Source organism: Podarcis vaucheri (assembly GCF_965113315.1).
Source record: "Podarcis vaucheri genome assembly, chromosome: 2".
In the NCBI taxonomy this organism is placed as follows: domain Eukaryota; kingdom Metazoa; phylum Chordata; class Lepidosauria; order Squamata; family Lacertidae; genus Podarcis; species Podarcis vaucheri.
In genome coordinates this window covers 35991353-36015522 of record NC_138760.1, presented here as the reverse complement: position 1 = coordinate 36015522, position 24170 = coordinate 35991353, and the positions used below count along the sequence as shown (strand labels likewise).

Below are 24170 nucleotides of genomic sequence, written 5' to 3'. Positions count from 1 at the left end.
TCAAAGGATATATTGTGAGCAGCATTCTCTTTACAGCACTGACCACATCTCCTTTGCTGCAGTGCTTAGAAAAGAAAACCAATGTAGTCACTGCTTTAAAGACACATGGAGAGGACAAAGCAAGAGAGATGTCTTGATTGGTCAGCACCTATTTTAGGTTCACCAAAAGGAATTGTAACATCTGTCTATGCTTTTAAGCTTCATCACTGCACATTCTGTCTCTATAGCTGGAAGTCTCCTCCCCACACTATGAACACCCCAACACTGAGACTTCAGCATCCTTCAATGATGGGGAAAAAATTAGCATCCTAATCAAGATCTGGCTTGGTTTCCCCAATGCAAAGTCTCAACAGTATGTTCCAATTCTTCTGCCCAGGAATAAATGAAGAAACTTTCCTTACAAATCTTCCATCTTATAGTAACTGCCTGCACAAACCCGCTCTGCCCCTAGTGAGCAATTCAAAAGGGTTTGCTTCCCTGAAAGGAATAAATGAAGTGGTTTCAGTTTTGCTATTGGAGACCCTCACAAACGATTTTTCCAGGCTCTGCTAGACTGAAAGATAGATGGCGTAGCAAGGAACATGGCTGCTTCTAAATGGAGCAAAAACCCAGATTCAACACAAAGCAAAATGTCAGGGGACTGCCATTGGAACAGGGAAGGGAAGCAGAGGGGCAGTTGGGTTACAGGGAACCTCCGAAAATCTTGCGAAGCAGTTCCTCTTCCTGTGGTGGGGAAAGCCACACCTCCAGTGGGAAAGAGGGGAAGGGACCAGAGGATGCTGCTGGGAGCCTCAGCACCGCTCCTGGTCAAGCCAGCCAGGAGGGAAGCACGCTTCTTCCATCGCCCACCCTGTGCAGAGGTGTAAAACGCAAAGAAGGAAGGAAAAGACTGGGGGTGACTAAGCTATTATGTTGGGGGAGGACCCGGAAACGACCACTCCCAGATTCTGCTAGCGATTGAGACAGACATGAACTTGTGGTTCTGCACTGTAAATAGTTTTGTACCAAAGTAAAACCTGTAAAAGACAGGTCGGAGTCCTGACTGATTACTCACGAGCAACCACCATTACCATCTGACACAAAAGAACGCGCAACACAAACACGGTCCTATCTGCCTTCTCCGCCCCTCCTTCAATATTCAAATCACTTCCCTCAAAAGGTATAGGCAACAATGGTAGTGTTGAAGTGTTTACAGCAGATAAACCAGCCAGCTATCTATACAGCACTGTGTAACACCTCCTATCTGGTATGTTCTGCCTGCCCCGACTCAGGATCCTAGGAATACAGGGGCTGACGCACACATCTCACGCCAGCAAGGCAGAAGATTCTGGATCTTACTTTAGTCAGGCCTGTGCAAAAGAACTGTCACTTTAGAGTTCCCTCTCACAAGCCTAAGGCCAAAGGAGGAGCAGAAAATCATGAGGAGGAACGGACATCTAGTTCCGTAGATGGGGACAGATGCAAGGCAGAAAGCATAGTTGGGTGTGTGCCCTGCCATGCCGCAGGAAGTTCTAGCCTTTTGCTATTTAGAGGTGCAGGAAGCCTGGTTTTGCTTTTGGCCCCTGGCACATTTAAGAAGAGTGGTTGATTCAACTTCTCTTCAGTGTTTCCAGCTCCTTTTTTGGGCTCTGGTTGAAACTACACTAGACCAACACCCTGTTGTTCAATGGCCTCATCTGGGCATGACTAATGCAGCGGTAAGTGGCCTGGAAGATTTGTCCTCTTTAGAGCACAAATCTCAGCCCTCCTTCATTCAGATCACAGTGCTTGAGTTTCAAGCTTTTAAAGCACCGCCCAAACAAAACAACTAGAGACATTGCAGTGTAACTATCTCAAGTCACAAACCTTAGCCTGGGAGCAAGGAACTTTTCTCTATTTCACTGCACCTTACTCGGGGGTGAGGCAGAAGCTGGGAAGGAGATACACTCTTACCTGTTTCACTGGGATGGAAGAAGCCCTGCAGAATGTGACGATCTGGGAAGTAAACTCTCAGTACCACCTAGTTGAAAACAAAGAGCAGGAGCCTACTCAAGTCAACCTAAACCATGGTCAAACCACCTCTGCCTTTGGGCAAGACTAGCTCATTCTGAGAAACGGATGCCTTTTCATGAATGAGCAACTGTGACTGGTTGACACTATATACGGGGCTTTCAAGATACTTGAAAGGGCTGTTTTAGAAACCCACACCAACAAGAAGCTGTCAGGAACAACAATGGATAGCTGGGTAGCACGCTAGCTAAGACTGAGTCACGAATCAGGATGCTCCCAGTTCAGAGCTTACCTCTGATATTAACTCACTTGGTGACCTTAGGGCAAGACGTTCTCTTTCAGACTCAGCCCCCACCCCCCGGCAACCTCCTGCAATATGGAAATACTAATTATGACACCTTAGCAAACTTTCGGCACACTTAACGCAGGATATAAATGCTAAGTACTATTATAGCTTCATTCTGGGCTCTACCACTGTTCCAAGAGAGCTACTGATCTCAAATTAAAGGAAAGAAATGGGGCAAAGAACCAGGGGAGCAGAACAGGCAGGATTCCCATCAAACCTTCAGGTATAAGAATCCTGCTAAGGGCACCGCTATAACCAGCTAGCCCTGTCTGCCATTCATTTGGTTGTCCCAGAATGTAACAGAAGATGGTTCAGTGATGCCAGTCACCTGAAGTCAGTACCTGAGAATTTACCATCCACTAACTACCTTTCTGTTCCTCACTTTGTGAAAGATCCAAAACAAAACATTACCTTTGGATAGCGCTCAAGCTTGTTCTTCAGCTGAGTTTCTCGCTGTGCTTGTGTCATCAAGGGAGATTCTTCCAAACGCTTCCTAGGAAGAGGGGAAGCTTAGCAAGCCAGTATAGTCACAGATCTATACAGCCAAGGGCTGCCACTCCACACAATCTAGTAACTATCTTATCTGCTTAAGCGCCATACATTCTCCTTCCTGCTCTCTACCTCTGTGTATGTTTGTCTAAAACAAAGCACTACTACACACTCCCAAAACAAGATTGCAAAGGAGGCAAATCTGAGAAACTCTGCAAGAATATCATTTTAACCAAACAAATCTCAAACATATTTGAAAGTGGCTGAACATTTTTGGTTATGTTCAAATGTTTGCACCAGCACTATACATTTATAACAATTTAAGATTAATGTCTGAAATAATGCATTTTGTAATTTTTACTTGGTTTAGAAAAATGTCTGCTGGTAACAGCCTTGCCACATTTCCCCCTTGTGGTGTAGAAAAGAAGTTGTGACAAGCATATAAACTGAAACTATGCAATATGTGTGCTCATATTTTGAAAACTCCTCACACAGGTACCCCCTGTGCAATTTCCAAACTATTCTAAAATCATGGGGAGGTGCAGGGAGAGACTGTACAGTCTTCAAGAAGCTTCAGCCTTAAACAGAATGCTCAATTCATCCTTCCCTATGGTGCAACAAATGCCATACCACAATACCAAAGGAATGATTGGAAGTTAAAGAGGGAAGTTTGATTCATTTGACATTTAATTCAAAATGTTGATTCACCAAGACTGATGAGTGGTAAAGGATATACTGTAATCAGAGAAGTTAAAAAACAAAACTGCAGATACAGCTCAGAGGTGTTCTTCCACAGATTTCACAGCTCCACAGTTTAATTGTTTACTTTAAGAGATGACACAGCACTTTTCATTTAAATTACTTTACTTCTTCACTTTCTCCAACTATTTTTTTTAAAAAAACTTTGCAAAGCTTCAAAGAAAAACCTCCAGTGAAACCATACAAATATTCACAAGCTTACGGAAAGATCAAGCTAATCCTTCCATTTGTCCATTAGTCCTTCCATCTAAAAGTTTTTTTTTGGGGGGGGGATCATGAAAAACATGTATTGAAAAGTATCACAATCCAGACTACCATCACTTGTCTTAACACCATTTGTCTGCTTTGTGACCCTCACATTGTTGCACACTCCGTTCACATGCAGGCTTTGTTCCAATTTCTAAAATGGGGCAATCTGTTATCTTTGCGATGGTCAGTAAAGTTTAACTCGTCTTCAGATTTAGTTTTTTCCTTCCAAAATCCAAGTACAGTATCAGAGAGATCTAATGACAGCCTATGTTATAAATACACAACAGTATTGGGGAGTATATTAGTAATGTGACAACTACACATGCTCATGTTTATCCCAAATATTATTCAGGAGTGGCAAGGCAACTGTCAAGGGATGGGGAAATGCATAATCCAAGCAGGTCACCCTAGAAGTTTGTGGAAGAACACAAAAATAAAGTTGGCACCGGGCTCATCTCTACTCTTGTTTATATTGCCTGATCCACAATTGGTGTAATCTCCTTTTTTCCTGTGTCTTGTGTAATCCCATTTTGTTGCCACAGCAGATGAAAATTTCAGTTTTAAACTGGAAAATATTGCCACAGTGTAAAAATGAGAGGAAATAGAATTCTGACATGGATTTGCTTTTTGGCTTAGCACCTGATGACTTGCATTGTGATCAAAGGGAACTAAATGGGACTGCCAATATATAAACAAAGAAATCATGAGCTTTGCTGTCCAGTCGTCTATCTTTTTTCCAGTGTTTATAACAGAGGCATATAGTAGATGACATAAAGTGTATCAAGAATTTCTAAACAACTCTGTGACCTAGACACACTGGCTGGAGGTACTGGAAAGCAATAAGGCTTACGACACTGAAACATCAACTAGGAAAATAGCAGCCTAGATAAACCTTCAGCCTTGCAGGAGACAACTGTATTTGTCAGCTCCTTAGAACAGAGGTGTGTGCCTGGAATAACTACTCCAACCTGATCTCAACACTCACTAAGAAATTAATGTTTTGCCCTTTCTATTAGAAGACACCTTTCCCATGCCTGTAATTTGAGCAAAAAAACAAAAAAAAACCCTTCCCTATCCAATTTCAATGAAATAGTTTCTTTATCATATTACAGCTTCACACTAACTTGGGAGTACACCCACTAAATTCGGAATACTGTACTTTAATTTTTCTAAGCATCATGCTGAGTGGTGTCTGATTTTATGCTAATTTCCTCAGCTCTTAGGGAAATATATTAAAACACCATCCAGGACAGGTGAATGTACTTGATTATGTGGGAAACTATGAGAAAGATTCAAAATCTCAAAGAACGTGGGCGACATTATAGCAGCATATAATTCTCCCAGATATTAGGCCAATGCATACCCATACTGTGATATGCTTTGCGTCAGCAAGATTGTGAAACAGCCTATAGGTGGAATTAGCTGTGTTAGTCCATTGCAGGAAAAATAGGAAAGACACTTGTGGCCACTTAAAGATTAGCAAATGTATTATGCCATAGGCTTTTATGGGCTATAGTCCACCTGAAGTATAATCCTAAATTACAGGAATACACACACACATATGGTGGAGAGAACTATAAATTGTAAGGTCAGAAGGAAGTGAAATGTAGAAAATACAGATGGTGAAAATTCTGTTATTGTCAGTGGCCATCCACAACATACTACAGATGGAGTGACTGCATCACTAATGAAAAAGAAACTTACCTCTCATTCTGGAGCTGAGACAAACGTTTCCTCACATCATCTACAGTCACCTCAAAGAACTCATCTGGAAGTTCTTGTGAGCCAAAATCCAGTGGCTTCTGTAGAGCTGGATGGCACAAAATTGGCTCTCGCTCCAGGTGCTGTGAAGAATATAGGAACTGAAGTTCAGATGACTGGATCCAATAAGGCAGCTGAACATATTTGCATATGTACAATTGTGCTTTTTGGGGGTGTCCAGAAAATCCTGCCCAAAAGCATTTGTTCGTTTAACTACAAAAAGGCTTCAGAATTACGGTAACTTTCAGCTTAATCATTCCCCGTGTGAATCTCTTTCCTCGTCTTAAAATAGAAATGGGGAAGGATTTTATCTGCTCTGCAATGTGAGGTTAGCTCCCCTGGTTCGTACCCCATAAACAAGTACTCCTGTACCTGTAGATGTGCAAACCTTTCTGAAACACAGTTCACTCATTCCACTTACAAGATGGTCTGAAGACTGCTTTCCTTCCCTCCTTCCCACTGTGAAGCCGCTAAGAACAGCTTCAAAGAACAGCACCGGGTAAAGGTGCTTTTAAAATGCTGCGGTAAGTGGTTGCACACAAAGGAACAAACAAAGGGACATTGTATGGAAAAAAATATGGAAGCCTCCATGTGCTGTTGGGGTAGCCATCTTTTTTACTGTACAAGGTCCCTTTGTGCCTACACAATTACACAGGAAGCAGTGGGCAAAAAAGCCTCTTTCTGCAGCATTTTAAAGCATTTTTACCCAGGGCAGCAGAGCAGCTGTGCTTTGAACTAAAGCTGCTAGGAGCCATAAGAAAGAAAGAAAGAAAGAAAGAAAGAAAGAAAGAAAGAAAGAAAGAAAGAAAGATCTCATAAATAGTACAGCTGAATCTATGTAATTTTAAAAAATTTAAAAGTTATTTGCTTTCATTTTCCCCAAATTATTATTTAAATGCAATCAGTTTTAAAAATCCGCACAACAATAGGACCGACATGTGAAAATGGGATTGGGCAAACCTTCTTAGTTGACACACAATAATATAAGCTTTAATAAGGGCACAAGGCACAGAACACAAGGAAGTGCACCACCTCAGAATTCTCGCTTGAATACAATGCCAAAATCTCCTCAAATGTGCACAGCTTGCACACTGAAAAGAAGGCTTCCAACTGAGCTTTCTCATGCAACAGGTTTGCACAATCAAGCAGGTTCTGCTGTTGATTGGGATGGTTTACAAGCAAGTGATCCTCCTCTGTGAAAATCAGAGATGATACAAAATGTGCCCTTCTGAGCTTCAGAATTAGTCTGTTAAGTAGCAATCTCTGCATGCTTTATAGCCTGAAAGCTGCTGCCACTCCTCCTTGTCCACATCAGGTATGTTGCCCATGGAGAACTGATTCAGTCAAGATTGCTATAGAAAGTCTCCATCAGTTTTGGGGAGACTGAAGGAACTCGGAAATAGTTATGCAGAAGTGACAAGCATGAACAAGAGACAGATTTCACTGAACCCAGCACTGGTGGCTTATAGCAGATTATATAGAGCAGAAGCATCAAGGCTATGCAACTACCGAACAGTGAGCTTGACATTGATACCACGCTATATGCTCGACTGGAAGCAGAAAGACTTGGGGCTTGTGGGAGCTGGTTATCAGCTGCACCCCACACACTGGAATAACCTGCATCTGCAAGTACCAATCTACATCAGAATTCCTACAGATTAGAGATTTAAACAGGCAACTTTGTGAAGGATGGGGGGGAAGAGGCGTTGTTGCCACTGCTGATATAGTCTCCCTTTTCAGTTTCCCCTCCATGCATGCATAAGATTCCATTCAGTTGGCAAACAGTCCTGCTAGTTCTGACAGAAAAGAGAAGGCGCTGCACTGCAGAGCTACTGGCTGACACTCTGTAAATCCAGAGCTAAAAAATGATGGCACCACTTGGTCTGTATTGTTAATAGGCTGCTTTGAAGACCAGCATCCTTGACCATCAATGATCTGCTTAGCCTGGCCCCAGACTCCGTGAACTTGGGACGTTCCTATTTATAATCGCCCATACCCCCCACGCTTAATGTCTCTAGCACATCCCTGTCTGTGCCCTCTTTCCCACCCACACATCCCTGGCCATCTACTGTCCTATCTTATTCTCACTTCTCTGCAGCATCACCACCACCCCTCCCACCCCGAACAAGCCCTCTGGGAATAGAAGGAGTCTCTCTCAATTGTCAGTAGAGACAACACAAATTACAAGGCAAGATTTTCTCTATTTGTGGGCACCAGAGGGTAATTTGGGAAGTTAAAAGAGTGAGGTTGCGTGGGTGGGACCCTCAGCTACTTTTAGAAAGTTGAAGAGAGTTGGGTCTAACTAGAGGGTGAAGGAGCCTGATTGTAGCTTTCTCTGGGCAGAAAGCACAAGAAGTACCCGTGAGCTGCCAATCTGTCCTCTTTCAAAGACTACTGTCGCCTTACGCTGGCTGTTTAGGGACTGGCAGAAGAAGCAGAATGGGATAAGCAACCGCCTTGTACTGACAGTCTGGGACAGCCGCTAGGAGCAATTTACTATAGAGTGATGTAAAAGGGTCCTTTGACACCCCACCTAAAACCTACGGTCCTATTTCCACACCTCTAACCTCTACACTGGAAAGATCCAATCAAAAACTGGTGTGTGTTTGTGTGTGTGGCAAAGACAGCTACTACTCTTAGCAAAGTCTGGAGGAAAAATTAACTCCCACACCACAGATTCCCTATGTGAAGAAGAGAGCCCAGAATCAAGAGCCAGCTAGCATACTGGCGGAAATTCCTGGCTTAATCCGAGAGCACCAAACTACTGCACCGATTACAAGATCACACAAGGTACAGCAGCCTCTCTCAACCTTAGGTCTCCAGAAGTTGTCGGACTACAACTCCTATCATCCCTAACTACTGGTCCTGCTAGCTAGGAATGTTGGGAGTTTTAGTCCAACAGCATCTGGGTACCCAAGGCAGGCTTAAAGTCAAGGTTCATTTGGGATAATATAATGGGACATTTCACAAGTGTCACATCCCTCTTACCACAGTTCTTCTTCCATCCTTTAATGCCCATTTAAAGCTGTGCTGTTATGCTCTACTTCAAGATGGAAGAACTCTTTAAGCCTGGCACACTAACTTCTCCATTACTCCAATATCATTCTCCCATGACAGCACGAAACAAAGTCTGATGATTCCCTGGGAGACACATTTTTGCTCTTTTCCTGGCCTTGCCAGCTCTCGGCAGAACAGAACAACTGGGGGGGGGGCGTGTAGGGAGAGCACTGGGGGCTGGTGGGTCAGATTAGGTCTGCAGGCCAGAGGTTCTCTATGCCTGCTTTAAGATCTTCAGGTTTTTCCCACCAACTCAATACAACTTGCTTGGTATAAAATTCTTCCATAATCTGAACTGTCAACATTTGTCTCTTCTCTCAGCAGCACTGACTGCTCAATAACTGAAGCAAATCCCAGAAGGGATCTGTCTAGAAACAAGTAATTGACTTGAGGACAGAAACAATGCAACACATTCCTCTCTACAGACTATTAAACAAACCCAGGACATTGGCAACTTCCAGTGTGGCTAGGGAGGGCTGCCAAAAATGGAGACAAAGGAACAGGCCTTTTTGAATACCAAGCCCTTCCAGTAGATCTTCAATATGATGTAATTTACCACGTCAACTTTCAGCTTTGGGTGTACAGTTGCAACAGAGGGGCTGATGGGCAGCACCTCAACTCTCAACACCATCATCAGCCAATGCCTGGAGGGGCTCCATGGTCTGATCATAGCCTTCAGAGAAGGATGTCAAGAACTAGCTATGATGCTCGCATGCAGGTTGCATGACAAGAGTTCTTCAGTGGTCATTTTGTCTGAGATGATTCTTCAATTCTGGAAACCGATGCAAAAAGCACTTAAGGGAGTAATAAATGTGAAACTACTAGCCCTCGTTCACTCTCTTCAGTACGCATTTCCAAACCAAAACTCTCAAGAGATCCTTTGCCAACAGTATAACAGGCCATCCATTAGCTCAGTGCTTTGGCCTTGTCACTCAAACCTACCCTTTACACTCCTACATATTACTGCGGTCCACAGTCAAAAGGGTGGCAGGGATTGCTGTGACGTTAAAGCAAGGTGGTGGGGCAAAACCAGCTCCTCTCCCACACTGCAGAAGTCTCTGATCTCTAGGGGAATTTGGAGCTAAGCTACCTTCTAATAATTAATGTTTTGACATCAAAGTATGGCTGGTCTGTAAACCATCCCCAGCCCAGAAGTGGAGGGACGCCGGCACAGATTTTATCCAGCCTCTTCCATCAAATCCAAAAAACCACACACAGGCACAACATTAATGGGAAGATTCTTTTGCTAAAATGGACCTTTGATGTTTAAAAATAATTTGTTTTGTTTTGGGGTTTTTTTTCTTCTTCCCCCTCTGGACTGAAAAGGGACAAAAAGCAGATGCCATGCGGCCAGCCCCATTCTGGAGCTGCTGATGAGAGCAAGGCAAGGGAATGGAAGGAATGGAGGAGGGAGTGCAACGTAATCAATCAGCGGCAGAGGCACCCGAGATCAAAGGGCCTGAAAGCAGCCGTCAGAGTCGCACGCTGTTTAGCAGGAGGGAGGGAAGCCTCCAACAGAACCTGCAGCTGCTCCCGAGACACCGCTCCATCGGCCCTGCTTTCCAACCTTTTTGGCATGTTGATCCACAAGACCAATTTACTTGGTATGCATGGTGACCCACAGATTTGTTGTCACATGAATATAAGGACCTCAGGTCTTTGGCAGCCATCCATTTCGTGCATTTTTAATGGCAGGTTTGCCTAACACGTAATCGTTACTCGAGCTGTCTGGGCAAAAAATTAGCTTCACATCCCTATTAATGTTGAATCTGTTCAAATATTACTCGCTTACAAAGTTGTTCTTATTTTGCTTATGGGAGTATAAGGACACCAAGCATCTGATTGCAGAATGTTGCTTTGTAAACTAATAATTTCCTCTAAAACGTACTGTTATATGAGTTTGTTGAACAGGAGGTTTCCTTAGCTACAGGCAAAACCACGTAAGAAGAGTTAAGGCTGGCCTTAATCCAAGTATCAGAACTGAACAAAACAAGCCAACCCTTCAGCTGCATCCTCAAGAATTAAATCATGGTCCTTTTCTAGTCCCGGATGCCAGCAAGGTAGGGCAGCATTCAGTGACACACTCAAGAACCAGAGGTCACAAAGGACCACACAGTTATGAGTGCTCATAGGTATGTATCACCTTGCCAGGGAAACGTTTGCTCTCTGTATCAGAAGCTACACAGGGGAAAAGACCGAGGGCAAATTAGATCCTGAGCACATCAGAAAGTTATGCTTAGATTGGGGCAGGGGGAAGGATTGGCTCAATTTCCCTAAAATTTCACTGCTGTTTCACTTACTGTTCCTAATCATTTTCTTTACTCATCTCTCTTGGCTAGCTCAGTCAAAAGGGTCACAAGAGACCAAAACTTCAGGAATTCCACAACAGGAAGGTTTCAGAAGAAAAATGTAGCAAAGTCAATTAAACTATAGTAAACCAGAGGATAATAGCTGTCGCTGCAACACGACTCTCATTTCTGGAGGACAACCCCAATAAGATCTCAGGGTTACTTCCCCCTTCTGATGCATTTGGATGCTAGAAAAGCTGTGAAGCAGCAGAAGTGCTGCTGAGTTAAGGAAGTCAAAGAACCTCTCAACTATGGAATCCATTCAGAGAACAGGAGACAACACCAGAGGAAGCTTTAGTAAATCAAGATCCATTCCAGTTTCAGCAGAAGAGTGCAACTAGCTTCATAGTCTTCTGCCACTGGTTGTGAATGTACAGTTCAGTTTGTGTGCTTAATCCTTCAGTCTGCACAGCAAATCCCTAAGATCTGTGCTGCACTTTTGACTCAGCCCTGTCACTTTCACCTAACTTCACTGGTTCCTAACAACTTGGATTTCAAATGCACCAGATAAGGGCTAAAAATTCCCGCTTTCCCACCAACTTCTTCCACTTTGACTCTTAATACATCAGGTCAAGCAGGCCAAAGATCAAACTCTGCCCAAACTATGTGATGTTCGTCAACATCAGAGGTTGTAGGCCAGAGGTTTACTGTAGGATTACGGGAGTGGAACTCTAACAAGCTTCCTCCATCTCTTCAAAAGCCAGTGCTAAAGGAGGACAAGCAAAGAGAAAATCCCGCCTCCCCAGAACACTGTAAGAAAGCCAAACCACTACCTCTTTTTGTTCCTTTAGCTTTTCTGGACTGTTTTTTAGCTTCTTTGGCTTGGAAGGCCCTCCAGGACTGGATAGAGTTGTTGATAGGTTTGGCGATGGCACATCCAATACAGAAGAGCCACCACTCAGACGTTGGCCACCACCTACAAAAGGGACAAATGGGGAAGGCATCGAAGGAGAATGGCAGGTCCCTGAGCTGCTCTGAGATTCTGCACTCCTGTCCTGCTTATCGGTGCTATTGCTGGCAAACACAGCCTCATCGCTGCAGGTTGAAGTTGCTGGGGAGGCAGCTGCATGTGGCACACACAGAGCCCCTGGCTCTTTGCTGGAAGGTGACCTTGCTGTCAGATCTTCAGAAGGATATTCACCACTTCCAGCTTCTGCGTGGCCAGAGGTGGTGGACTTCTTTTTGACCACCCTAGACATAAAGGGAAAGAGTGAAGCAGTCGCTGACAGTGGAAATGTTGACTTTTTTCTTATTCACAAACAGCTCAGGCTAAACAAGTTCCCCAAGTCATTTCCTCAAGAAAGGAACAAACAACAACTTCGAAAACTCTGGGCACATAACACTCCACAGAAGCAATGCCTAAAAAAAAATGCCACTCTTTACATGAACAAAAGCGGGCATTTTGTCCCAGGGGCTCCAATTTTGGGACGATAAGATCTGGACAAGCAGGAGTAGGTTAAAAAGTTGCAGATCGCAATCCAAGTTCACTGAGCCTCTTATAGGAAAAGAGACCAGCCCTACCCACTATCCCACCATTTTGAACAGTTGCATAATGGACAAAGAGGAAAACAAGTCAGAGCCTATGGCTAATAAAAGTGACCTGAACTAACAGAACACAAATCACAACATACAGATTTATTAATTAACAAGAGTATCCCTATCTTGCAATCCAGAAAGTAGGTCAGGAGACATAAGTATGTACACACATACACAGGAAAAATATCACTCCCCTACAGAAACTATGTGGTCAGCCCACTGCAGGAAAACTAGAATCAGTCTTTTCCTTTAATGATGAAGTGGCTCGCAGAACGATAATGAGAAAGGAGCAACGCCACATGTCCCAGGCTAAGGGTGTGTGACTAAGGTAAATACTGGAAGACCTAATCAAGGGTTTGAGTGTCATGCCTGAAATTTTAATTTCAGATACTAAGGTGTTGCATTCTCCAATACCTGAAGCTGCATGGAAGAGGCAGAAATGCCGCCGCCACCACTAACCCCCCAAATTAGTTATTTCAGGGTTCACAAATAGTCAGTGTTGTAAGTCTTAAGAGCTAAAAGACAGCAAACTCAAAACGAACAACTTCAGATTCATGTTAAAAAGTACATCAGCAATCAGCAAGATGGGAAGACTAAGTTTTTCACTGCTGGCAAAAGGAAAAAAGCAAGAGAGCCAGGAAAAACTCACGGGGATATACAATATGGCTACTGGTGTTAAGAAAACCCTGCCCTACATCCTTATCAATCTCATCTCATGTGAAGCTAGTCCTCTCTTGCTTATCTCTATTTATAGGGAGGGGTGTATAAGTCAGGGATTGGGAACCAGATGTTTTAGAGACCACATCTCCCACCATCCCTGACCACTGGCACTGCTGGCTGGGGCTGATGGGAATTGGAGCTCAACCACATCTGGAGGGCAACAGGTGACCAATTTCCTGGTGCAGGAGAACATATTCAGGAACTTTTCCAGCCAGCTGGAATGCTGCAAAACATGGATATATGGTCTGCTAGAAGCAGTTAAAGGTTCTGCTCAGAGTTTCACAGTGCTTCCTCCTGAGTGAAGCAGACAAGGCATTATGAAGAAATTCCTCCCAGCAAAATTGGGGGGTAAGTGGCAGCAGCTGCAGCTACAGAAAGTATATCTAAGCAGCTGTTTCCTAAAAAGGAAAATCCAATCATTATCAAGTACCACAAATATTGGTCTCTGGACATTTCCTTAAATGCATCCCTTATGCAAAATAATTAAATAAATAAATAAAGAGGGAAGCAAAGCACACTAATAGGGAAGACAGTTTGTTCTTTCTCCCAACCTGATGATAGCATTGCCTCCTGTCAGACCAAGCGACTTCAGACTTGTCTTCTCCAAAGCAGTTTTCCCAGTTACCTGCAAAAGAGATGAAGGCAGACATGCTTCTCAGTTATGAAGAGGCTCAACGCTCAGAACTGACACCGAGGAATAATTTGAGGGCTACTTCACATGCTCTGTCATACTTGTAAGCTGCTTTATGCTATTTTAAAAGTGTTGAGCGTGGAGTCAGGGAAGCTTTGCAGGCATAAAAGGTCCCATGTCCAGTTCTTGGCATCTCCAATTGAAGAGGGATGGGGAACCCACGACCAGATGTTGCCCCAGCCAGCATGGCCGATAAGAGATGATGGGAGTGCAGCAACATCTGCAGGGCCACAGGTTTGCTACCCTTGAAAGAAAGGATTCTTGGGTCGTAAGATTCAGAAAGGCAGGTGTTGCTTGAGGCATTGGATGCCACTGCCAGTCAGAGTAGACAAATCTGGGTTGAATGAACTACTGTTCTGGCTTGGTATTAAACGACTTCCCAAATTCATGTTCAAGGGGGCAACTTCTCATCCAGAAGGAAGCTCAGAAAAAAATAAACTGCCTCCGCCACCCACCCTGCAAGGGCAAACAACCACCCTGTGCCCTTGCAAGATGGCAGAATCAATGTCAACCCCCTCTTAGTCTCAGCATACGGGTGATCTCTGCAGACCCAGGGGAAGGATATTGTTTATTTATTTGGGGGAGGGGGAGCCTCCAGAATGCTGACATATAACGTATTAAACAAAAACAAAAATGCTGCAGAGATCAAAACATGGAAAAAGCAAATATTTATTAAAATGAAACCACTGTTGTGACTCTTGAGCTTTAAAAGAACTTAAAAAAACACACAGACAGGTCATTGAGAATGTTTTATGGGCTCAGAGGCTTGTGCCGAGCGACCCGTGATTATGTTCCAGCAGAGGGTTTTTTTTTCTCCCCCACACAAACACGTCAAGCTTTGAAGAGACCAAAGCTCTTCCATTTCCCTTCTTCAGCAAGCCCAGAGATGGAACACATTTTCCAGGCTGGAAAGCAGTGCAGGGTATATTTTGTTATTTTCAGTGGCAGATGAGGAGAGGGTTTGTTGACTTACCTCATCTCGCATGTAAATACAGACGGGGGAGGTCTCACAGGGCTGCTCCACGTATACCCTGCAAGGGAAAGGGAAAGCAGGCATGCCCTATTAAGATAATTCTATGCTGGCTTCAAGCCCATTGGAAAAGCAACCTGTCTGACCCAAATCCAAAATATATATCTATATCTTGTGAGATTTTCCAAGTCTGTCCCAATCCAAATATCCTATGGATGTGGATATTCCAAGCCCAGTCTACATCTATCAGTATTAACGCTCATTTTGCAAACCACTATTTTCTCTCAAGTTTTTCTTTGGGGGGGGGGAGGTTTGCTTCAGAAAAGAGTCATACTGAAACCAACTGTATTACACAGCATCAGGGAATGAATCTTAAAGCACAGCATACAACCTGACTCAGCTTGCAAAAAAGTCCAATTCAGGTTGGTCTTCAAGTGTTGGGTCCTAAAGGTAAAGGACCCTTGCCCACTAGGTCCAGTCTTGACTGACTCTGGGGTTGCGCGCTCATCTCGCTTTATTGGCCGAGTGAGCCGGCGTACAGCTTCCGGGTCATGTGGCCAGCATGACTAAGCCGCTTCTGGCGAACCAGAGCAGTGCACGGAAACGCCGTTTACCTTCCTGCCGGAGCGGTACCTATTTATCTGCTTGTACTTTGACGTGCTTTCGAACTGCTAGGTTGGCAGGAGCAGGGACCGAGCAACAGGAGCTCACCCCGTCACAGGAATTCGAACCGCCGACCTTCTAATCGGCAAGTGCTAGGCTCTGTGGTTTAACCCACAGCACCACCCTCTTCCTAATCTGGCCCAAAAGACAGTTTCCCTCGGGCCACACACCTGACATCAGGTGCTGGACAGGCAAAGACCTGGAGGAACATTGGGAGCCTTAATGTGCACTGCCTATTGTTCCTTGGCAATTGGGACTTGTATTCAGTGCCTTTTAAATTTGGTGCTCAATGCAAGTCCCACTGGGATTCGCTCAACTCAAGTTGAGCTGACCCCTACTGAAAGCGGAGCTTGCAGCTGACTGGTGGTGTCTGCAAACCCTGCCTTTGGCGGGGATCTTCCTTTGCAGCCCCACTTGAGTTCAAGCCAGAAAGAAAGAAAGAAAAGAGTGGCTCTGCAGACAAGAGAGCCAGTGTGGTGTAATGGTTAAGAGCGGTAGACTCGTAATCTGGTGAACCGGGTTCGCATCTCTGCTCCTCCACATGCAGCTGCTGGGTGACCTTGGGCTAGTCACACTTCTCTCAGCCCCACTCACCTCACAGAGTGTTTGTGAGGGAGGAAGGGAAAGGAGAATGTTAGCCACTTTGAGACTCCTTAGGGTAGTGATAAAGCGGGATATCAAATCCAAACTCCTCCAAATTCAAAATAAGGAGGGTGCCTTTTATCATACGTGGTGGGAATGTAGTATGATCAAAAAATATTGGGAGATGATACATAACGAACTGAAAAATTGATGTTTGTTAAAAAACCAGAAGCATTTTTACTAGGTATTTCTGATCAAGGACTGCCAAAAGAGAAATGGAAAATATTCATGTACGCGACAACAGCGGCAAGAATCCTAACAGCACAAAACTGGAAGACTGGAGAAATACCTTCGAAAGCACAATGGCAGGAAAAATTGATGAACTACATGGAATTAGCAAAGCTAACGGATAAGCTACATGAAAAAGACAATAGTGATTTAGAAAAAGAATGGGAACCTTTCATAAACTATCTGAAGAAACAACTGAAAGAAATGGACTCGGTGGCAGGATTTGAATAAAGATTCACAACTTTACTTAACAAAATGCATGAGGAATAACACTGTAATAACATTTTGACAGATAAGGAATAGCAGATTGTATCATTTAATGTAACAAGCCAGAGGGCGAAGCTGAAGGAAGTCAATGGGAAGCGGGGGGGGGGGGGATGTAGAATGTATGTTTGGAAATGATTTTGATACTTGTTGTTAGAAAAGAAAACTAATAAAAATTAGATACAAAAGAAAGAAAGAAAGAAAGAAAGAAAACTTATAAGGCTGAGCTTCAGGGGTCAGCTGTGTGCCTACACACAAGTCTCCTCTGGATAACTTCCCTCAGTTTTTGCAAAGAGGGAGGAGCTAGTTGAAACCACTCTATGGCTGCCACAGTGCAGTTTACGTTTCCTTTAGGAAATGAAAGGCCAAAGAAAGAAATGTACAAAAATGGGGGAGGCAGGAGGAGGAGGATGGAAAGGAAAGAGAAAGACGGAAGGAGACATCAAGGACGGAGAATGGAGGAAGGACATTGCAGCAGGCCCTACGGTAGTGTTGGAGAATGTTACGCTGATGTCTGGGTGCATTTTAGTGAATCTGGTGGTTTCATAATCTCTGGATTTTTTATTGTTCAAACAGGGGCGTATGGCTGTGGCTATGGGTACAGTGGTACCTCTAGTTGTGGACACGATCCGTTCCGGGGTGCCGTTCGCACCTTGAAAAGTCCGCAACTAGAGCGGTGCTTCTGCAACTCAGCAGTAACATCTAGACCAAAGGAGCATTTCAGCCCTGTTCTTGAGTTTGTTTAAAATCATTTAAGGTTTATGATTTCTCTATCTCCTTCTGAGGAAACTGAATAGTTCAGTGAAATGAGGTTTGTAGCCGGCATCCCATTAAGGCTTTGTTCAATTCTAGGTTTTTCTAATTTTTTCCTTAAACTTTTTGATTTATGTTATTTACCGTATTTTTCGCCCTATAGGACGCACTTTTCCCCCTCCAAAAATGAAGGGGAAATGTGTGTGCGTCCTATGGGGCGAATGCAGGCTTTCACTGAAGCCTGGAGAGCAAGAGGGGTTGGTGCGCACCGACCCCTCTTGCTCTCCAGGCTTCAGGAGAGCCCCAGCGCCAGCCCCACAAGGTCGGGGGACAGAGGGAGGCGGAACGCCGCCATCCCGCTGTCTCCCGAAGTGGTTTGGAGACTGACGGCAGGGAGAAGAGCGCTTCTCCCCGCTGCCTGCCCCACCACTCCAGGGACAGCAGGGAGACGCAGCGTGTCTTCCTGCTGTCCCCGGACCTGATCTGAAGGCGGGCGGCGGGGAGAAGAGCGCTTCTCCCCGCTGCCTGCCCCACCACTCCGGGGACAGCAGGGAGATGCAGCGTGTCTTCCTGCTGTCCCCGGACCTGATCTGAAGGCGGACGGCGGGGAGAAGAGCACTTCTCCCCGCTGCCTGCCCCACAAGCGCCTGGGGGGAAATATTTTTTTTTTTCATTATTTCCCCCCAAAAAAACTTGATGCGTCCTATGGGCCGGTGCATCCTATGGGGCGAAAAATACGGTAGTTTAATTCCATAAGATAATATTTCTAGTAGATTACTTCTCGTTTCAGGGATTTTAATGGTATTTTATTTGTTTTGTGTAATTTCTCGGTTCCGTGACTGTCTTTTTTCTATTGTTATCTGAATATATTAGAAGCTGATAAAGCTTTTCTCCATGATATTAAGGGGAGGGCCTTTGTGGTGGTAGTACCCTGAATATTAAATTCTCTCCTCATTGAGGCGTGCCTGGTGGTACCTATATTAAAGTCCTTTCAACATAAATTGAACACCTTTTTATTCTCCCAGGCATTTTAGAAGTTCATTTTTTTGACATTGGACCAGATTACCGTACTTCTGCTTAGGTTTTAAATGATGTTTTGATGTTTGTTCTGTTTTTTAGGCAGGAAACTATTTTCTTTAATATTTTAATTAATATGTAAGTGCTTATTGTCTTAACTCTGTGTGAACCACCAGAAGACATAGTTGACTGAGTGGCCAATAAATGTTCTAAATAAATATTATTAAAATATTCATTTGTTGATTTCTGTGTGCGGTAGCAACTGACATTGAAAGGAAGGCCGTGTGTGTATGTGTGTGTTTTCTAGTTGGTTAGCAACTCTACTGTAGAAAAAAGGTGTAGAGCTAAAGGCTAAGGCAAATTAGTAAGCCTAAAGGTACTCCCAGCATTTGTGAATATGCTTTGCACCCCTGCCTACTGGATACTTGCCTGTGGAAGAAGGCTATTGCTGCTAACAAATTTATAAAGAAGGAATAGAGAAAAGTATACCCAAAACCCAGCAAGAAGACTTCATTCCGAACTCCAACTCAATTCCTGTTTAGGACTGAATCAGGCCTAGGGAAGATGGAATGTTGCTCTTTCCTGAAGCAGAATCTGTCGTGCCCAAGTTCAGTTTAGAATTATGAGATTTCAGGCACCAAACAAAAATACTTGGTCGAGGCAGGAAAATAAGAGTGCCTCAGAGGCATTCTATGTTACATTCACCAGCACCACAAAATGAATGGTTAGCACTGAAAGGCTGAAAGGAAAGGACCAACAAGATTTAAGCCTAGTGGGACTGGATTTTAAGAAGGTTTTCTTTTTGGAAGGGTGGGCAGGAATTAGTAGAATAGCACACCTTCTTAGATTCACACCTCCTATATAAAGTCATGTGGCAAATGTCCTAAATAATAACCCATAGTTCATTCTCCAAGAAGACAGCAACTGCCAACAAGACACATAATGGACCATATTGTAGTCTCCCATTAGTATCCAACAAAAAAATGGGTTTTATAAGGAAGTTCCCAATCTTTGTAGAGATGTCTCTTCAAACTCTCTCACCGCCTTCCACCTCCGTTCAACTACATGGTTAAAGCAAAATAATTCTACCCACAATTTTTTCCAGCAGTGGGGGGAGAATAGTGTGCAGCAGCCCAGTTCACTCAAATGGAGAAAACCATTTCCTGTTTGACCAGTAAGCATTTGGTGAAACAGAAAAAGCGTCATGCCAACATTAAGGATTGAGTGGTACCTAACCAATATTTCCAATACAGAACATGTTTCATGTTGGCAGATGTGAAGCTATGCTCCTGCAAAAGGAGAAGAATGACACATGCCTAAACTACAGGCTTTGGAAACTGGAATTTACTCAGGACAGTTCTACAATAACAGTTCTTAACAGTAAATGTCAAGGTCAAGCTCAAAAGAGCACCCTGCCAATGACAAACCTGTGAGCACAGAAGAGGAGCTGCAGGATTCCTAAAAAGCCTTCTCTCTGAGCATGACATTTGTGTAATAATCAATTTCATTCTATAGAAGCAGTGCAAATCAGAAAGGTGAGCTAAGGATAAGGTCACACAGCAGAATTTTCTTCAGGATGCTTTAAATAACCTGCTGCTAATGGAACCCTTGGAGTTGCTTGTGTCACTGCTAACTATTCCAATGTTTAGCCATCGTTGAGGATTTCTGGCAAGAAACACCCCACAGCAGATTTGTCTCCTACGTAATTTCTTGCTTTCAAAGCAGGAGTTCTATCTAACAGGTTTCCAACACTCTTTGGATTGATGTTCCATACTCTGTTTCCCTGAACCGTACCTTGCAAAGGAAGCATTCTAAACTAAGGTCCTTCCTTTTCAAGTTGCCTTACTCCACTTTCCTGTTATTTTCTTCTTACGCTAATAACTTCCACGTGATATGTTCAGAATACCAAAGACATGGTGGGTACTTCCTCAAACCCAAAATAAAAAGCTACAAGAGCAGTATGGCATACAGGTGACAGTTCTCTGCAAAAGTCAGGTCTGAAGCTGGGATTCAGTTAACTGGCACTGCTAGCGGAAGCCTATACAAGGACCTTCATTAGAACTACAAGGCTTTTCCCTCTCCCCTCGCACCCCACACCTTCCCAATTTGCTGGGGGGGGGGAGGCAGGAGAACCCCCAGAGGAGCCCCCAGGGAGGGGAAGGAGAGGGGAGATTATTCCATTGGACAAGCAGAAATGCATGTCCTGATGGAACATTTGTAACAGCATGTTGCTGAATTCCTCCCGACATGTTTAACATGCAAGGCTACACAAGAATGCAGGGATCTGATAGATAAGCTAAAAGGGCCGCCCCTCTAAATCTGGATAGCCCGGGCATTAATATCCCAAGACTGTGTCTCCCTGATCAAGCCTCTGCAAAAGATGACACACACGTAGCCCCAAGAGATGAGATTGTATGCAATAGTTGGGAGCCAGCAGGCCCCTCCTCCAGCTGCTGCTAATCCATTACGTGCATTCTCTGAGGCAAGCAGACACATCAAACAGGCTGCCATTTCTTTGATGTGCTGTTCTTCAGAAGGGGAACAGCAGGCAGATTAGATTCCCTCATGTAGGGATCTGACAGGGCCTGTAAACATCTTGTGTAAGGACTAGAGCATGCCGAAGGAGGAGGAGGAGGAGGTGGAGCAGTTCACAATAGCTTCCAGACCTTCTTCAGACCTAATTAGCAGAAATGGACACAAGGGACCTGGGGGGAAATTCCAGTGGGTTTACCATACTTATCCCCCTTGTGCTCCAAGAAGAGTTTCAGAACTCCAAGAAAACTCTCCAAATGGGGCTGCCAAAGGAGGATGCAGAAGGGTCAAGCAGCTAGACAAACAGCTGTGGCTACCAGCATCCAGGCTAAAACAGCTACTGAGCCAGATGGCTTACAAAACTCAGAAGCACCCCAACTTACACAACAACCAAGTGCAGCCAGGAAGATCACCAGCTCAGTTCACTACTCTGCCAGATCACGTATGGCTTTTTAGTGTTCCTCATTTTTTAAAAGCAGAATACCATCCAAATGGCTGCCTTCCCATCCCGGAGGGCAGAATATCCCAGCTGTCTGTCGTGGACTCAAATTAATAATAATTAGAACTTCTGTTAGTGCTTCTCATCTTCAAAAGAGATGCTTCAGCAGCACTGTCATACCTTAAAGTTAAACCACAATAAGCCAAATGTCTGCGAAAGAGAAAGAAAAATGCCAGCTGATAAACCAAGCAAAGATATTGCAGAGACAAGAAGCCATGCTCAGGGGGTATGCACTCATCTCAGAAGCTGATAGTTTCATTGGGCAAACATATGAAGCTGCCAAAGACCAAGTCAGACCAGTGGCCTATCTAACTCACTCAGACTGGCAGCAGCTCTCCAAGGATCTCTGGATCATGGTACCCAAAATTTGTTAGTTTGCTTTAAATGGATACACTAGGGCACCGAGACACTTATTCATGTAAAGAGTCTGCCATGGCCCTGCCCCTAGGTAAGACCACAATTTTAGTTCTTAAGGTGAGTTTCACTGGTATTTCTTGTATTTCTTTTTAGAGAGAGAGTTCTCTATTAAACACGTTTAAGGACCAAAGTAGTGGCACCAGCCTAGCCACATCATTGGGCAGCGAGCACCGCTCTCCAAATTTTAAGAGCTTCCGAAATTCTCTGAAAGCAACACCAGACCCAAAATTTATAAATATATACATCCTGCCACTTCATGAAATGGTCAAGAGAGAGAGGACGTAGGGCAGGGAGAGGAAGCAGTGTGAAGACGAAACTTCCAGACTACTTTAAGAGAAGGAAAAAGGAATAAGAAGTGTGCAATAAATCCTCCAAAATAAGCAAGCAGATTCCCAACTTCAGTGGGATCACTTGTAAGGGACAGAAGAAGAAACGTATGCCTATGGCAAAAGGAGGGAACATAAATTTAAGTAAATAGCAGGCTTCCAAAGAGAAAAGACAGCAACAACATGTGACACCAGCAGCATGAACAGAGTAAACTTGTATTCTGCTTTATGATCAGAAGCCAACCAAATTAGGCTAGGGGAAAAAACCAATAAAAAAATTAAATTAAATGCAGCCTTTTGAAATACAGTTAGAGCCTCCCTAAGAGTTGAGCAGATGCCCTGGAATCAATTCAGTATTCAAGCAACAAATTAAAAAAACTAGTAGGACCCCCAAAATCATTGATACTGAAGTAGGATTTTCCATACACAGAGTTCTTCAAAATAACATTAGCTCATGAAATAAGATGACAGCATGCCACAAAACCAAGAGCAGGGGGAAATCTACTAAATGAACCAAACCCTTCTTGTTTTGTATTGCCCTTCCAGTGAATTTCTTACACGTCACAGAACTCTGGAAGGAAAAATATTTTGAAACATGAACAGTTTTGTGGCATCGAGACCCGACAGATGCAATAGACAAAACAAGTTTCTAGGAAGATAGGTATGATATGCTATAAAAGTCGTAGAGCAAGAGTTGAAAAGCTTTAAACACTAGAGGGGGTAAAAATAAAAATAAAAAAGCTATAGAAGCTACAATACTTCCCTACAGCACAGAAACTATGGAAGATGTAATAGAAAGTCATCTGGATGGTCTGACTCTGTAAAGGTAGTTTCCCAATTTCAGAGCTTTGAGGAGTACCTCTCATGCTTTGTGTGCTGAGGCACGCTGATGTGCTGCCATAGACCTGGCAGCATGTCACAGAAGTTAAATAATGAAAGACTTTTGTGAGCCCAACTTTTCACCAAAAGAACTGGCGACCTGCTACATCTTTTCTATAATTCACTGCTCCAGTCTCACCTCCTTCCAATCAGCCTCTGTTGAAGATGATTAGTTTTACTGTGTCTTTGCATGTGAAGTGACTTCTGATGGAGACACATAGCAGAATTACCTGAAGTCAGAGGAGGCCAGGAAGAAGGCCCAGATCAACAACTCAGGAACTCCTCCAAGTGTGGCTATTCTTGTGCTCACTAAGAGCTTTAAGAATTAGCTGCATTTTCAATTATAATTCAGGAAACAGAAGTATGTAACCCATGATAAAGTACGGGAGATGACGGCTTAAAGATTTCATAATCATAGAATAATCCATGAAAAATTCTGCATGTCAAGATGCATTTGGAGTTCACACTAAATCATGGGTTATCGTGATGGGAACAAGTCTACTTTGCTTCTCGTCTCATGCACTGACCCCTACTCTACAAGCTCCACCGCCAGCACCCCAGTGTACACCACGGTGTCCTCAACCTTCCCTGGCAGTGAGAGCAGAAGGTCTGCAGGAGGCTTTTACTCATGCTTGCGTGAAGACAAGTAGAATCCTCTGATAAAACAGGCTCCCTGATTGCAAGGAGTCTACTCACAAAAACACACAATCAAGCAAACACAAACAGAGGTTTCCTACAGATCTTCTCCATACAAACATGGGGAAGCCCAGGGACCGGGGGGCAACGCACAGGAAGATATTAAGGATGGGGCTTGCATGCACCCCCCTGCCCCCTTCCAACACTTTGAGCATTTGCATGATCAGGTAAATTCCTAATAAGAGTCAGCAAAGTAAAGCCTGAAGGAATTTGTGTATGGTAATAAACAGAATATGGGACGCGGGTGGCGCGGTGGGTTAAACCACAGAGCCTAGGGCTTGCCGATCAGAAGGTCGGTGGTTCGAATCCCCGCGACGGGGTGAGCTCCTGTTGCTTGGC

At 44.0% G+C, this 24170-nt stretch overlaps 1 protein-coding gene across 1 annotated transcript in view; it reads right to left on the bottom strand.

The window, feature by feature from the left end:
• ASPSCR1 (ASPSCR1 tether for SLC2A4, UBX domain containing) overlaps positions 1–24170 on the bottom strand; it is a 67441-nt gene that overhangs the window by 25511 nt on the left and 17760 nt on the right. The window contains exons 5-10 of the mRNA XM_082211086.1: positions 14919–14976; positions 13806–13879; positions 11772–12189; positions 5537–5676; positions 2747–2828; positions 1933–1999 (exon numbers count right to left, since the gene is read on the bottom strand). Of these exons, the coding sequence (XP_082067212.1) occupies positions 1933–1999; positions 2747–2828; positions 5537–5676; positions 11772–12189; positions 13806–13879; positions 14919–14976 (839 nt within the window). The remainder of the gene's footprint in view (positions 1–1932; positions 2000–2746; positions 2829–5536; positions 5677–11771; positions 12190–13805; positions 13880–14918; positions 14977–24170) is intronic.